The 16,368-nt window shown below is 38.7% G+C and overlaps 1 protein-coding gene across 5 annotated transcripts in view; it reads left to right on the top strand.

Annotated features, from left to right (window-relative positions):
* The window catches only part of MAST2 (microtubule associated serine/threonine kinase 2), a 185,627-nt gene that overhangs the window by 94,290 nt on the left and 74,969 nt on the right, over window positions 1-16,368 (top strand). The window contains exon 1 of one of the 5 annotated variants that reach the window (XM_030953119.1): window positions 7,153-9,887. The exons of the other annotated variants lie outside the window; for them this stretch is intronic. Coding sequence (XP_030808979.1) covers window positions 9,814-9,887 — 74 coding nt within the window. The 5' untranslated portion in view covers window positions 7,153-9,813. Of the gene's footprint in view, window positions 1-7,152; window positions 9,888-16,368 lie in introns of those variants that run through there. 5 annotated transcript variants of the gene reach the window in all.

Here is a 16,368-nt window from a genome sequence, read left to right as displayed (position 1 = left end):
TTCATAACTGGTTTTTCTATATAATTGTGTTTGAAGGCTGTGACCTGCTGGTGCACCTGTGTATGAGCTGACTCATTTACTACCCCTGCACTGTTCAGAGTTTGGGATGCTTGGGATAAGTCAGCAACTTCCAGGGAGGAACAAAGAGCTCAGAAGGTTCTTAAGAGACTGTAGTAAATACTGAAGCCTTTCTTTTCTTGTCCTTATCCTCAAATAACAGAAAGTTCCTCAAACGACAGTGGTGTGCTCCTTCCAAGTAGTCTCTCCTTCAAAGACTTTTTGATCTTTAATACAGATACAGAAACAACCAGAGCACTGAAAGACTCCTGGCAAGGGTATAGTTCTGAGAAAGAAATAAAATTCTTAACCAGACAGTCATGTGTTTATTATTGTTGATAGACAGTGCCATGCATTTTCCAAGATTTGTTTTTAATTGGACTATGAGGCAACCAGGGGCTATTTTTAGTTTTAATTTGGAAAATCAGTGAGTATGCAAAGAGGCCTGTTAACGTCCTGTGCTGAAGCACTGATAGTAGAGATGTCCTAACAGTGAGTAGCTGGTGTCACCTTCATGGCCTGGAGCTGGGGGGAATCAGAGGTTATTTTACACAGCTGTGTGTGTCAGCCCAGGACTGTTCCTGCCCATGAGTAGCAGGTTCCTTTCCAATGCGTTTCTTTAAAAAGTTGCTTTTTGAAGACATGTGTTACAGATTTTATTTAGTTAGATAAACCATTTAGTGGATCAATATTAACCTGAAAGCTTAAGGAAGGTTTAGGATGTAAAGAACTAGAGAGAATCTCAGGGTAACTTTTCACCAATTTTTGGAATGGCAACCCATTTCAGCTATGTCTCACTATCCTGGGCTATGGTGAACTTTTGTCTGAAATTTATGCTCTTGTTTGAATATTCATAACTACCATGCCAGAGAGCCTGCAGAGCTGCTTCTGCTGTAAATGGACCCACTTGTGCTCTCTTTTCTACAGGCTGCATCTGTGCTCCCCTTTTTTTCAGTATCTCTCTATTCCTGTTTTTGTTCATTCATCTCAAATATGCTTCTTTTAGTGCTCTAAGTTCTCTCTTCCCCTCATTTATCTCCTGAAATTTTGCTACTTTGGCTACTTATTATTATTCTGTCATTCAATCCCTTGTGTGGTACTTGAGAGCATAATCTTCTAACCTAGTTTACATTACACTGTCATTATGAATTATTAATGTTCTAAAATAAAATCTTCAAACCGTAATCTTTGCTGTGGTGAAAGAGCTCTGTGTGCTTTTGTTTCCTTCCTGTTCTCCCTGTCCTTTCCTTTCTTCAGACCTTTAGGTCCTTAGAGCAGGGATGTTATTGATCCAGCCGTCTGGGAAAGACTTGCTGCACTTAGAATTGCATTGTCACATCTCTGGGCTGAGATGGGCATTTATTATATAAACACATTAAAAGCTTCTTTTTCTAAGTAATTCTTTTGATTCTCATCAAAGACATGCTGTACAAGTAGAAGTGATAATGTATGTTTGGGTTATAGCTTGCCTGAGAAGGTGAATATTATTTTTTATACTCTTTATTAAAACTTTGTTTTGTTCCTGAGAGTCTCACTTGTATTTGTGAGCAGAGGAGAAATTTAAAATAGCAGAACAGGTCAAGTGATAATTCTCAGCAAATTTTTAGGGCAAAATTTTCCACTGAAAGACAAAAGGTCCCTCCTAGCTTTCTTCCACACTTCATTTAATGCAAGTGCTTACCCATTCTGCTTCCGAGAGACCGGAAGATTCCAGAACCATGAAGCGCCCAATTTTCTGAGTGAATCGACGCACAAATATTGACCAGTAGTGTTCCTTTAAAGCCACGAGAGTCTGCGCTGCCCTCGCAGGGAACTTGCAATTCCTTTGAGCCAAATGCAGTTGATTGGAGCTGCGTTTGTCTTTGGCATGGAGGAGAGGCCGTGGGGACGTGTCCCGGCCTGCGCCCCACGGCTGAGCGCGCAGCCTCGGCCGCTGCCGGGATGGATCCCGGAGCCGGGACGGAGCCCAGAGCCGGGACCTGCCGCTTCTGCAGCCTCCCCCTCCGTGTCCCCAGCGAGGGCAGCTGCAGGCTGGGCCGCAGGACGCCGCACTCGCTGCTCTACATCGTGCTCTTGTGAGTGCCCTGCCTTTGGAGCTGCGCTGGCCCTGCAGGGAGGGCTTGGTGTGCGCGCCTCACCTGTGCTCTGCCCGCTGATGTGTTTGCTTAGGAGCCTGCGAGGGGCACTGAACACTGTGGCCAGCTGGAAATAGGATTTGCTTTTCTTACGGGCTGCATTTTAATAGGTAGCGCAGAAAATGGTTTTCTTAAAATTTTTTTTTTAATATTGTATACATTTGTGCTTAAATTTTAATATTTCTTCCCTTTCCCTATAAATCTCTATAATGCTACATCTCCTAATAAAAATTTGAAAGAAAAGAAAGTGAATACAAGATGGATATTCCCATTTATTAACACTTTCTCTTTTTCTTTATATCTGAGATGGCTTAAAAGGTCATTGGTGAGGTGGGTTATGAAAGTAATTTATTTAAAAACCAAGCAATTTTGTTATATATTTTTGTTTCTAGCTGTATTATTTAGATTTATTTGTGCCATTTTTAATGTTACAGTTGAGTGTAGTGAGATACAGCATTGCAAATGGATAAATTTTAGTTTTAGTCTTTATGAATGTTTCTCTGGAGACTGCAGAAATCATTACGAGTTCCATATCTGTCCATTCTGTACTTTATTTCAAAGCTGAGAATTCAGTTTGAGTCAATTTATCTTAATTTATTAAATCTGCTTCTGTGTTCTAACACTTATGTCTCCACTTATATATAGGTAGACATGTTAAAGTCATACATAAAAAAAAAGTCTTCATTCAAGACCTTCTAAATAATATGTGTATTTTAGGAAACCTTGGTTTTGTAATGAACTACCTTTTTGGGTTTCTCAGAATTACAGTAGAGCAGTTGATAGAGTTGTATAGTTATTTAGAACTGTATAATTATTTAGAGTTGTAGTTATTTAGAAATCTGTGGTCCAGACTTGTTCTTATGCTGGATCTATTTGTATGTTACATATTTTTCTGAGGCTCACAACCTGGAGTAGTTTGTTTGTCTGACAGTTGATGATATCTTTTCACAGTTTTTCCAGACTTTAAGACTAAAAGCTAAGCTTTTGCCGTGAAGATTCATAGTATTCCAGAGGAATGACTAAAATAGGGGCCAATTTATCTTAAAAATACATGTTGAAAAAAGGATGTAATTCTGCCTTTAAAACTAGATAAATTTTTTCTCCTTTTTTTTTTGTGTGTGTGTCTACTAGCACTCCTGATGTTTCCCAAGCATGGTTTTGATTTCTTATGTCTCTTTTGTACCATGCTTATTTTGTAAAGTCTATTCTTATCCCATGCTCTAACTTCATTAAGAATTTATGCTTGAAAATGTAAAATTCATCCTCTTCGTCTGTTCGTTACATTAGCATTCCCCTTGCTCCCAGAATAACTCTTCTTAGCCAACATCCTATAAAATAAGCTTTTTGTCTCAGAAAAGCCATGGTAAATGCAAGAGCTTTACAATATCCTTAACATTTCAGCTGAGCCTAAGTGTGTTAACCAGGGAAGGAGGAAACAAGCTGTGGAGTGGAATGTCCTGCACCAGAGATTTGGGTTGGAGCAAACAACCTGAATTATACTGAGAAACAAATCAGATGCCAGGGCTTGTTTTGGAGTTCAGGCTTGATTTGGTCTTCAGGGTAATACACTGTGAAACAGGTGACAGCTCTCCCTGCTTGCTGCTCACCACGTGTGCCCTGAGCCTGGGGGCACCATGGTGATCCTTGGCACAGGCTGCTGCCCTGGGATGTGCTGGGGGTCTGTGGTCCTGCATAGATGAGGAGAACCCTTTTTGCTTTTGTGAGCTGGTAATTGAGAGCTGAGTAACTCAAAGCCCTCTAATTCACTCACTGAAATACAGCTCAGTTCCTTCCCTTTGTTGTTTGCTTTGTTCATTTTACCTTAATGACTTGCCCGTTGTCTTGGTTTAGTTTTAGCCATCTTTTCTTCTTCAGTCCTCACTCCCTATGAAGACACAAAGTCTGCCAGCCACCTTTGCTGCTGCTCTTACCCTAATTTCTCCATTAGGCTCTGCACTGTAGCTTCTCTGTTAAATGGGGAGGAGGATAACACCTGATTTTTCAAATCTGCTTTGCTGACATAGTTTTGTTGGAGTGGTTATGGATCCTGTCTGTCAAGGACTGTGTGTTACAGCTCTTTGGGATATGTACAAACCCCGTTTTACAGGAATTAGCAATAGCCTGGTGGTGTTACTCAAGTACAGGGAGTCAGAGGTGGAAAAACTGCAAAGAGCTCAAGTGCTGTACTTCATCATGGAGAGGCTGCTGCAGGCTGGAGTGGCAGGAGAAGAGATTAAGTTGTCTTCCTGTTTGCAAATCCAGTTGCACAGTGAATTCATTAAGACTGTATTACAGGTTAAAAAGGAAGTTTTAAGTGCTTTGGGATAAATAATACATGACAAGATGAGGAAATGCTGTGGTGGCAAGAGGAGGTTCAGTCTGTGTTTTTCCTTTGGATAAATTTTGGCTGGTGAAAAGGAGGAAGAATCTTTGGAGGAAGATATTTGGGCTACAGCAGCACTTTGTGATGCTGTGTTTTCTGCAAGTGCTACTGAATGTCCTTAACTACATTTTGGATAAAGCGTTAGAAGACTTCTGTGTAAACAGGAAGTGACATTTTCAGATCTGATGTTCAGTATTGTTGTTTTTCAGATAACATTTCTCAATTTTTATGGCATTTGAATCACATATGGAGGTTACATTTGATTAAATTGGACAACTGACATTTGAATCACACATGAAGGAGGCTGGGCTAGGGAAAGAATGCAAGATCCAGTAACTTATTTAAAGAGCATAATTGACCTTTCCATGGCATCTGAACCCAATTGTCAAGTCTGTGAGTTTGAAATTATGTTAAGCTTATGTTATACTGGAGTAGCTGAACATCTTACTATTATTGCTTGGGAAGGATAGTGTTGCATGGAACATGAACATACTAATAAATGATATTTTTGTAAATAAAAATACAGAGAAAGAATATTTCTTATTAAATATTCATAGGATTTGGAGCACAATTAACTTGGCATTTTAGCACTGCTAACTTATCACTTATTTAGTAGTGTCGTCACTTAAAAGATTGTGATGATGGAGCTGTAGTTGGCATCCTCTATATCTGAGTACAATTTTGTGAGGGTTGTTTTAGACTGAAATCAGAGCAGTTACTTGTGCTTAACTGTGCAGTGATATTGTAGTGCATTAGATAGCATTTCAGGCTGTCCTCTAGAATGGCAACCCCTGTTAGTTCAGTAACTGTGCCCAATTAAAGTTACATGAGGAGCTGGCAGCTTCCATGCAGGTGCAGTGCCTGATAGCTGCTTCAGTGAATGTTTCTGATCCTTTGAATCATTAACTAGTGCAATCACCAGGCTGTTCCCTGCACAGGGAATACACACCAGAGGGAAGTTTAGTTGTTCTTCACCCCCAAAACCCTTGGCCACAGCTGTTTGTTGAATCTCACACAGATACGTCTTTGGGAACCCTTTTATACAGAGGTAGCAGTTGAAATCCTTGGGAGCCGCTGTAGTAAAAGACTATGGCTCTTTAGATCTTGGGTGGTGGCTTGGTGGTTTCTGCCCCAAAAGGGAGATATCTGTGGTTTTGTAACTTAGTAAATGATAGAAAAGTGAACCTTGAAGATACATCCGACCTAATGTTTTCTGTCAGACTGTTGCTTAGGAGTCTCGCGATTGCAGGCGGCTCAAAGACGGTCTGTTCTTCACTTGCTTAGGTCACTGTTCAAATAATAATGATGCCCCAAATAGCTCAACACACATCTCCCATGTCATTTTTTTTTAAAGGAACCTTCATTTTTGCTTTTTAAAACATAAAGGAAGAACTTTCTCCTTTCCTTCTATTGCAAGACCAGTTTTCTGCTGGGGTTTTTACACCTTACACGCTTTTCAGTGTATAGTGACACAGAGGGGGTATCTTCACCTGTGTTAACTTCTGCTTACTTACAGTGGAATAATTTTCTGTGCTCGTTGGGCATACAATTTAAAGTTTAAAATCAGTCAATATGCTCTTTATAGAGATGGAATGTATCTACTTACGTTGTGACTTCTCCAAAGAATTTGGCTTTGCTAGCAAAATGGTTTTAATTTCTGGGTATTTCTAGTGAATAATTTGTGTATTTCAGTCTAATGACTGAAAAAAAAGTTATGTCCCCAAGTATCATGTTTTTATGTGAAGCTTAATATAATGTAAGCATGCAAGTGATGGCGTAATTAGCGAGAGGTATGTTTTCTCAATGGCATTTCAACTGGTTTCCATTATAAGTTTTCCTTTACCACAGTGTAATTTGTGAAATTCATCTTCATTTGAAAACTACTACACTATTACATGGTTCATCCTGGTTGAAGTGTTTAAAAATATAATCAGTACTTTGTGGAAACTTTTCTTGATACATAGTCAACTTAAAATGTAGTCAGTCACAGGAGTTTTGATCTTCGGGATATTATTTTTCAAAATTACCTCATTGATCTGCTTGGTACTGCTTCAGACTTTTCAGGGATTTCAGCTTACTTCTAAAATGACAGATTTTATTTAAAAGAAGATGATCTTATACCAAGGAAATTTATTTAATGATAAATGCAGCTGCTATAAAAAAGTCCAGAAAGGAATGGGTTTCATGTGGACTGTTTGCCTAATTGCATTCTCATTTAATGTCAGGCTTAATTAATGTCCTGCGTTGCTAATGGTAAAGATGAGAAATCGGGAAAGTCGTTGACACTGACTATTTATAACTGTCCAGTGGATGCAGTGTCATTAGGAGGGCTCTGGAAACTGTACATTTGGTTGACAGAGAAATACTCCATCATCACAGGAGCTGCTGAAATGTTCTGCAGGTGGTCTTTTCAGAGGACAAGTTGGGCATAAAGAAGGGAAGGTGCATTAGGAAGATTGATGGAGACGAAGTATCCTGAAAGGCGAGTGAGAGAATGTTGTAAAGGAAGAGGTTTCTTCAGGCTTGGAATAACTCAGGGCCTGGAATTCACAAAGAGATGTTAATGTTATTATGAGTTAAATAAAATAGAAAACTCATCTTGTAACCTATTTGTGTGAGTGTGTTGTTGACATGTTCTCTCATATACAGATATGGTATATTTTTGAATCAGTGAGAAGTTTCTGGTCCAAATTTTCCAAAACGTTTTGCTGATTGTGCAGAGACAGTAAGACAGCTCCTTCAAAGGATTTAATTTGTCACTGTAGGTGTGAGAAAATCCTTATGCTTCCTATATTTGTCGCTACTAAAGACAATACTGCAAATGTTGACACTGTCATATTTTAAGACATGACTTATTTTAAAAGCTTTTTGACAGTTTGTGTTCTTCTGTTTTTCTAACAAAAACACTTCATCTCCAAGTGTAGTGTCTTCCCATTTTTTTGGATACTCTGAATTTCTTGGGAATCTCTGGCTTCCAAAATGAGCACTTTGCAGGTGCTGATTTGCAGGATTGGAGTCTGTAACTTCCATGGGGAACAGGCATTTTGAAAAGCGGGAATATAAAGTGTTAAAAGAAATTTCTGCTGGTTTTGAACAGTGTTATGTAATTCTCAAAGTGCTTTTTGCAGTTCTTGGGTAAAAGCTCTGCAGAATTGGGTTAAATAGCAAGATGGGTGAATGGATGGGTTTCTGATGATAGCAAACACCCCATCCCCTTCCCTGCTTGGGGTGCCCTGTGTTGCCAGGAACAGCAGAGGATGGACAGGGTTTAGCTGGATTAACATTGCTGTAGGGCTGTCAGTCACTGATGCCCATGGAGAAATGTTCTCCTAAAATGGCTTCTCCTTTTTGTGTCCTTCCTGCAAGAGATGTGGAAGTGCTGCTGCTGAGTACAGTGATAATGAATTGTATGTCTTCAACCGCTGAGTTTTCAATCATTTTTGTAAAAAGTGTGACTAATACAGATTTAGGGGTGTTAGCTGATTGTGATCTTATTTGCTAACTATAAGCAGTCAGGAATTTATTTCTACTGTGATAGGTTTATTTTGTTAGTTAACTGAACACTTTTATTCCACCATTATTGCTCATGAATTTCAATTCATGTTTTAGCTGACAGAGTAAAATTTTCATACCTTTTCAAAACCAGGGTTTATTGGAATTGGAAGGTCACATAATATCCTGAATATAATTCCAAAAGGCTAGTGTTCAGTTTCTACTTGGTTGGTATATGATATTATGTGGACACAAAAATGAGTGTGTTTATTCTTTCTCATCAGCAGTAGACGGTGGCAGAGTTTGGTTCACTTGTACTCTAAATTAACTTTGTGAAATCAAACCACTATGTGATGTAGATTAACTTTGTAAAAATGTTTTAAAGCACTAGAAAAGACGGTCGTGTTATGCAGAGTCTAAAAATCCTATTTGCCTGTTTTGAATTCTAGATGGAAAGGAATACTTTGCTCAGTCAGACACTGTGATTCCTTATTAATGTATGTATTAAAAATATGTAATTATTTAATGGAAAATTATGAAGACCATCTAATTCTTCCATGAGATTCTGCAGAAAGCTGAAGTGAATCTAGTGGGATTTCTTTCTCCCAGACATTTTTGTGTATTTTTTTTAGGGCTGTATTGTGCTTGGAAGGCTGTGCCAGCTGTTGATTGTCATCTTTCTCATGACTGTGATAAAAAGCCACTCAAGAAGGCTGAAATATGAGAACGTCATTAGGTTTCTTACTGGCAGAAGTGCTTAAAGAAGCCACAATAAAAAGAAAATAGATTGCATACTGAAATTAAAAAAACAAAAAAAAAAAGCAGCTCCAGTGAGGTTTTGTTTAGACCCCAGAAAAAGCAAAAACATGGCAAGAAGGTTCTACAGGCTTGAAGGGGAATAGTGAACTTGTGGTTAATGTGCAATGGGGGTGTGTGGAAAACCTCTGATGTGCATCACACGAGTCCTGCTTGTGTTTTGTTGTCAAAATTCAGCTGGTTGAGTTGTTTTTGGGCACCAGGTGCCACGTAGGAGTTTATGTTTACTGTGACTGATGTGGATCTGGTGTGGCTGACTTCAGGGGGAGAATGGCTTTCTGGCTTTCTGTTTTTAAACTGATCTTAGGAGTCATTAGAAGCTTTTTTTTTTTTTTAATTAAAAATCCACTTGGGTTACTGAAGATGAAAGATGGGATTTGTTTAAAGGTGGAAGATTAATTAAGAATAATAAGCAAAATGCCCCATATGTGCCTCATGTAGTTAGGAAAAGAAGAGCCACCATGTCAGAATAAAAACACAAACTAGGGAGACAGTGGTGCTTTCTGTGCAGACACAGCTTAAACCCCCCTGTGTTATTCAGGATTGCAAATAGTGCCCAGTTACGGTTTTGAAAATACTGAAAATATTTTGTTTGTAATTAGATGAACACAGAGAGATGTATAGAAAGCATGTATGCTGTGCATTCAGCAAACTCCAGGTTTAAAGTGTATTAGGAAGAGAATAAATATCTCGTTTTGCACTGCCTCCTAAGGTGGAGGGAGGGAGGCAGGGATGGAGCAGGGAGAAAACAGAGGCAGTGGAAACAGCAGCAATATGTACGCTTGCCTGCCTGTCTCACATTAATGGAACAGCTTGCAAGGTCTACAGGGAATTTGCATTGGCTCTGTCACTGGTATTATTTAGTTCCTTATTTATTGCTAGTGGCTTGATTGTGCTGTATTTTCCCAGCAATGAAAGCTTTTAAAGATCATGTCTGACTCCTTTTGGACAGTGCTGTCCAATTTCTCTCTGCCTGCTACCAGCATGTTGAGACGATCCAAAAGGTAATCTAAGGATTTTGTGAGTTATTCTTACCATGTTTTTCTAAGCTACTTGTTTTAATACTGTTTAATCTTGCTTTTTTTTTCCTGTTTTAACAGATTGAATCATATTCCTAGTACATTAGATATGATTTCTTAATTTCTGAATGATTTGTAATTGTATTCATTGTAAAAATCATACTGTGCAGATCCACCGTTCGTTCTTTTAAAAGGTATTTATTTAAAGGCATTGTTCCTTCTAATACTATGTGAATATGATAAGGGGCTTGTTTCTGCAAAATGATGGATAGATGCTTACTGAAAGGAAGCTGTTTTATTATTTGAAGTAGCAAAACAATATTATGTTGAAATAGGCAGCAAATGAAAGACTTGCAAATATTTTGACTTACAGCACTTACGGTCTTCACATAGATATGCATAACCTTAAATTTTAAATAATACTTAATACATTTAGCATCTTTCTTCTTATTATAGATATGAATATGTTAATGTAGCAGTTAATAGGATGAGTGTTTGCATTTACCTTGCTCTCTAGATTTTGATAAAATCCCATTGAAGTGTGTGAACTAATGAATGGTATCGGATCTGATGCTGTACAGGGTTGTCCCTTCAAGACTGGGAAATATCAACATAATTATCGCTCATCAGGTGCTCTGTGGAGCTTAGCATTTGTAGCCTGAAAACTTACTGGTAAGACTGGTAGATAGCTAATCCTGACTAAAGCAGTATATTCAGATTTATGAGTAAAGAGTTGCAGCTGGTACCAGAATTTCGCAGCAGCTGGTTTGTTGATACAGTTAATAATCTGTGTAAGACTCAGAATATAAGCTTTGGCTTAGGTTAAGGATGAATTTTGTTCATCAGCTATCAGAAATTATATTAATCATTTTTAGAGGATTAGCTTCTTACCAACTAATATTTTGGAGGACTCTTTAATTTTTGTTATTATTCCACATGTGTGATTTAAATTTTATTGAGGTTGTGTTCTGTGCTGCCACTGACTTTTAGAAATCTTAGTGGCAATGAAGAAACATTTTGTAAATAAATAGGGATCTTAGCTGCCAGGAATTGCATTAGCAATGTTATTATTTTCAAAATTGTTGTCTTCAGCCTGTTTTTTAAAGTAAAAGAGCTCCTTGAGATTCAGGTTGCGTGTTGATGTCTCTGCTCCAAGCAGTAACTTTCACATCCATTGAGCAGTTGTAGGAGTGGTTTCATAGAGTGACAGAAGTGACAAAGATAAAGCTTCACATTTTCTTACAGATTTCTTGAATTTGGCTGGGGAGAGGAAATGGAGGCAAATTATTCTCCTGTGCCTCCATTTCCACAGGCTAAGGTAGGTTGGACTTGGCTTTCAGGTGCTCTTGGCTACCAAGCTGTGAGATGGGAGCAGCCTGGTGTAACAAGCCCTGGCTCACTGTGGGAGCCAGGGGAGCTGGGCAGAGCCAGGAGCACCGGAGCTGCTTTAGGGCACGTGAGGAGGGAGGACGCCTGTGCATAGGAAGATAACCTGTGTTAGACCTGCACATTCTGGATCCTTTTATTACTGCTGCTTGCACAACTTTGGTTCCCTGAAGCTCCTCCATTCCAGATGGTGTCTTAAAGGTAGTATTTTGTGAAAATTCAGCAATAATAGTCTTCCAAAGAGAGTAGACACCCACAGTGTCTCTCACAACAAAAATAAACCATCCTTGTTTTTCAGTATCTTGTTAGTGTGCCATTTTGAATTTAAAATTACGCATCAAGGTCAGAAACAATTTGAGAGATACTAACAAGGTTTCAGGTGTGATATTTTGTCAGAAAACTCCTACTCAAAATTTACAATTCCATCTATTGTTAGTAGTTGAAGTACAGAAAGAAAGAAATTGATCTGTAAATCCGCTGAGCATCTTAATGGAAAAGAGATGACTTTTTATTGATTTAATCACATAAACGAGTATTAGGTATTTCAAAATGATCAAACAGCACTATGAGTATTCAGAGCAGAGAGCTGCTGCACAAAGTCATGTGGTGGAAATCCTATTTTGCACAGGATGGAAACTACAGCCTTCAGCCAGCTTCAGAAATGAAATATTTGAGCATGTGTGACAGTTTGCTGGGAATATCACCTTCTGCCGAGCCGGGCTGGCAGCCTGCCAGCTCTTTGCCTGCCGTCTTGGGGGAGATGGGTGGGCAGGTTGGTCTGGTCTGAGGAGTATTGTGATAAATCACTGCAATAATGTGATTCTTGCCAGGGTATCCATCCTGAAATCCCATGTCCACGTGTGCAATGACTTTGCTCCTGACAGTGTCTGGGCTGTGTGAGTGGTCACTGCACATGGAGTGCGTTGCAATGCCGTGACCTGGGTGATTTTGTGTGCTACTGTTCTCAGGATTGTGGCATCTGGGCACTAGGAATGGAGTAGTCTATCACTAAATAAATAAATAAATATTTTTCTGTTTTAAGTGGCCCCCTTTCAAAGCACAATGTTTGCTTTGTGCACTTTCTTTAAACATTATGATTTCAAATTAAATTTCTCCTGTAACTTTGCAATCTTGGTCATGTTTAGCAATAGAGAATTTTTTGCTGTGACAAATATTTGATACAGTTTTCCTCTGCTCTGTCTGTAAAACTTCTGTACAGTCCTGTTGCGTTAGTGATAGCTTGTGTGCTCTTAATTCAGGGCTTCTCCGCCTTGGTTTTCTTTCAGTTTTAATTTGGTTTCACATTGCAAGAAAGGGTTACTTGTGGTATTCTGACTACTGAGCTATGGCACATTTTTCTATAATGGCTTCTGATATGTACTAAAAATCCTAGAGGGCTTGACTCCCATATGGCTTCTCCTGCATTAGGAGGCAAATGGGGAGGACTCCTCTTTCTGCTCGGTGCATTTTGTGGAAATGAGCTCTCCGTGCAGCTGGTGGGATTCTCGCCGCAGCTAATGGCTCTGGAAAAGTGAACCATCTGCTGCTCCGGTCAAAGTGGCTGCCTTGTTTCTTCTCCAGCCTATTCCCAGAAGGATAGAGAAAGTCAAGAGCAAACTGTAAATACATAAGTTTCTCATGGGAGGGGTGACATAAACATAAATCACATTTACCTGTCAAACTGGTTCTGTATAAATATTTATGAGTTTAAACTATAGGAGAAATATGAGAACTCCTCAAAGGGTTCAAAGGGCATATGAGGCTGGTATTCTGATATCAGCCCTACTGAGGCATTGCCTATTGAAATTGGATTATGGAAAGATAAAGCATAATTCTGGCGTATTTAAATTAAATGTCTCTGCATTTAAGTCCTTTTGTTTCTTTATACTTTGGGTGTATGTTGAATATACTCTTGCAATTTGATATTAACAGCATTGTAGAATTGTGCAAGTGTTTGTTGGTCTTGTAAAACTGACTTAAAATGCTGATTTCTAATGTTTCCTCATTTTTTCATTGTAATCCTCTCTGGGTGGAACCGGCTGTGACTGTGCGTTTTAATGATTTCACTTTTGTTTAGTGGCTTTCTCTTTGCAAAGTTAAGATGGGAGATTTGTACGTTGAAGTGACTTGAAAGATAATTCTGGAGCATGAAAAAGGTGGATTTCTTTGAGGAAGGACCTCTTGGATTTGTATCTACAATTGCCATTGATGCTTTAATTCTCTTTCCTCTTCTCCTTTTAATGAAAGGGCTTTAGCAATACAAAAATTGGTTAAAATCACAAGAATTAACTGCTTGTAAAGTGTAAAGCAATCTTAAGTAGCAAAACACCTTGAAGATCAGTGATTCTGTGGAAATCATTGTATTTCATACAAACAGTTCCTTGGTAACTATGAAAAATGCTATTCATTATTGAAGTAGTCACAAACAGTAAGAGAAATCATCTTTCACTGGGATGTAAATGGGTGAATGGCAATAATCAGGTGGCCAAGAGCACATAAATGGTGCTTTCTGAGGCATTGGTGTTTTTCTGGTAACTTTTCAGTGGCAATAGCATGACCACTTTAGACAGTGAGTCTGTACATATCCCCCCCAAATGTATTCAGTGTCTTTTTTATGCTGATTCATCTGGATTGACATTAAAAGCTGTGTGTCAGAAGGATGCCACCTCCTCCATATATACATTGTCATTTTGAAGAAAAATAATTAGTTTGATGCTAGCAGAATACTTACTTTTTTGTGGTAACATAAAGCTAGCATTAAAAATGTGAGTCTATACTATAATTAACTTTAAAGTGACAGCTGTCTCACCACACATTTCCTTGCTTAAATGAATAACATAAGAAATATTTCCCTTATGTTGGGAAGGATAGGAAAAACCTGGAAATCTGATGCTTTTGACAATACTTAGCTCAATTCTTTTTGCCTAGCTCAGCATATTAAATGCCTATCTGACACTCATAATTGGAGAGGAAATTTCATTCAAATTACTTCTGCTAGGTATTTCAATATGGCCTTAGGACAAAAGCACTGCTTGGGGGAGAAAAGATCTTCACCTTATCTTCTGAAAATCTCTTTATGACAGTAGTCTGTTGGATTGCATGGAAATGTAATGGATATTTTGCTCACTAATGGATGAGTTTTGGGGAGCTTCCAATACACTCTCCATTACAGGATATTTGCACTACTTAAATACAATGAAAGAGGCTGGTCCAATGAATGGAAGAGACGTCCTCCTAAAACCCCCAAACACTTGTAATGATTCAGGCAATCCGCCTGGACTGTTTGTATTTTCTAGTTTATGTGGGATTCTGTGTAAACCAACATATTTTATGTTGATTTTGAATACTGTTGGCAGATACCCTCTTGACTAAAACCCAGGGAAAGGGTCTTAGAGGGTTAACACTGAAGTTTTGAGCCTTGAAAGCTTTTTGTTCAGATCGAAACTCTCTTGTATGAACATTTGGCTATTGCCCAGGACAAACCAGTTTTTCAAGTCAAAACCTTTGTGGAGAGGAAATGAAGCAACACACAAATTGCAGACAATTTCATGAATTATTTGGATCCTTCACATGAACAAGACTGCTGAGTATAAAATAATTTTGCACTGGTGTTTTAAGTGAACTAAATGAAATAGTGGGGTAAGAGACTGGTTTGAAGAGAGGTATGAGAAAAAAGGAGATCCTGGACTTTACAGAGGATGCTGAGATCGGGTCAGTTCTACTGTGGAAAGTAAGACAGAGCGTACACACTGGCACGTGATTGGCCTGGAAATGTGCAGTTCTTGTGTTTAATTGAAGTCGACACATTTGGGTGTTGGAATCCTTACAGAGTCTGTGCATCTGCTTGTTTTGACTGTTTTTTGTCTCTGACAAGTACAATTTAAATCTGAGTGCCCACCAGCCTGAAGCCGTGGGATGGACTTGGAGATGTGTCTGGATGTGAGGAACCCCTGCCCGTGGCATGATGTGACCCTTTGCAGGCCCCTGTTCTTTACAGGTGTGAAGTTGTGGTCAGGAGCAAACTAAGAGATGTTCTCTGGTGCACCTGGGTTTCCTCTTATTTTACTGGCAGCTGGATGTTGACCTTACAAAGAGCTGTACACCTTAGAGCAATTTTTTTTTTTTTAAAAAGGAGACCTTATTTAAGGAACTGAGAGATACATTGTATGGCATGTCATTTTCTATCACCAGACACCTACCTGGACAGAAATTAGTTTTCAGCTGGGTGCTCAACACTTTGGTTTGGCCATCATTTTAGTTACTATATTCAGAAGTAAATATCTTCCAAACTATTAAGGAAAACACCTTTGAAGTGATTTGATTCTACATTTGTAACTAATTGTCAGATAATCCCTGAATAGCTTTTCTCCATTCATAGCCCAATTATCTTTTTTTCCCCTATTATTTTGTGGACTACAGATTAATACCTAATATTGTTCTTTATAATGCCTAATTAATGTACCTAATTAATACCTTTATGAGACCTAATGTTCTAATTAATACCTGATAGTGTTCTTTAGCGTAATTTGCTGATAAAATGAAACATACTTCTGTAGTGAAATCTCATAGGTTATTCCAGGCCTCTTAAAAATTTAGAGTCTGTTTTGGTGGTTTTTGTTTTGGTTTTTTTTTTTTTTGGTTCTTTGTCAGCTGAAGGTGAAAGGGTCCAGAGAACTGGGATTCAGAAGGAGGATGCTTACAAGTCCTGTGCAGGGGAGTCCTTGTGCCAGATATGAAATCCAAGCCACCTGATACCAGTCTCTTTTGTCTATCATTTTAGGCAATCCTATGCAGCAAGTTGAACATGTTTTGAGATTGTTAGCTTAATCAATCACTATCTTTCAACAAAAATGCCTCAACTGTCATGTTTTATATGAGGACAAAGCTTAGTAATGTACTGAAAATCTAAGCAAATGTTATGTATCAGTGTGATGTCTCCCCATATTCATTGCTGCCTGCTGTGTTTACGTAGCACTCAGCACATAATTTAAACTCCTTCAGAATTAACGGAAGATGTAAACGTCACTTGCCGTGTTCTGTTTGATGTTGGAGGAGTTCCTTCTGGTGTCATGCGACACTG

This window comes from Camarhynchus parvulus, chromosome 8, assembly GCF_901933205.1.
Source record: "Camarhynchus parvulus chromosome 8, STF_HiC, whole genome shotgun sequence".
NCBI classification, from domain to species: domain Eukaryota; kingdom Metazoa; phylum Chordata; class Aves; order Passeriformes; family Thraupidae; genus Camarhynchus; species Camarhynchus parvulus.
This window is presented reverse-complemented; position numbering and strand designations above follow the sequence as displayed.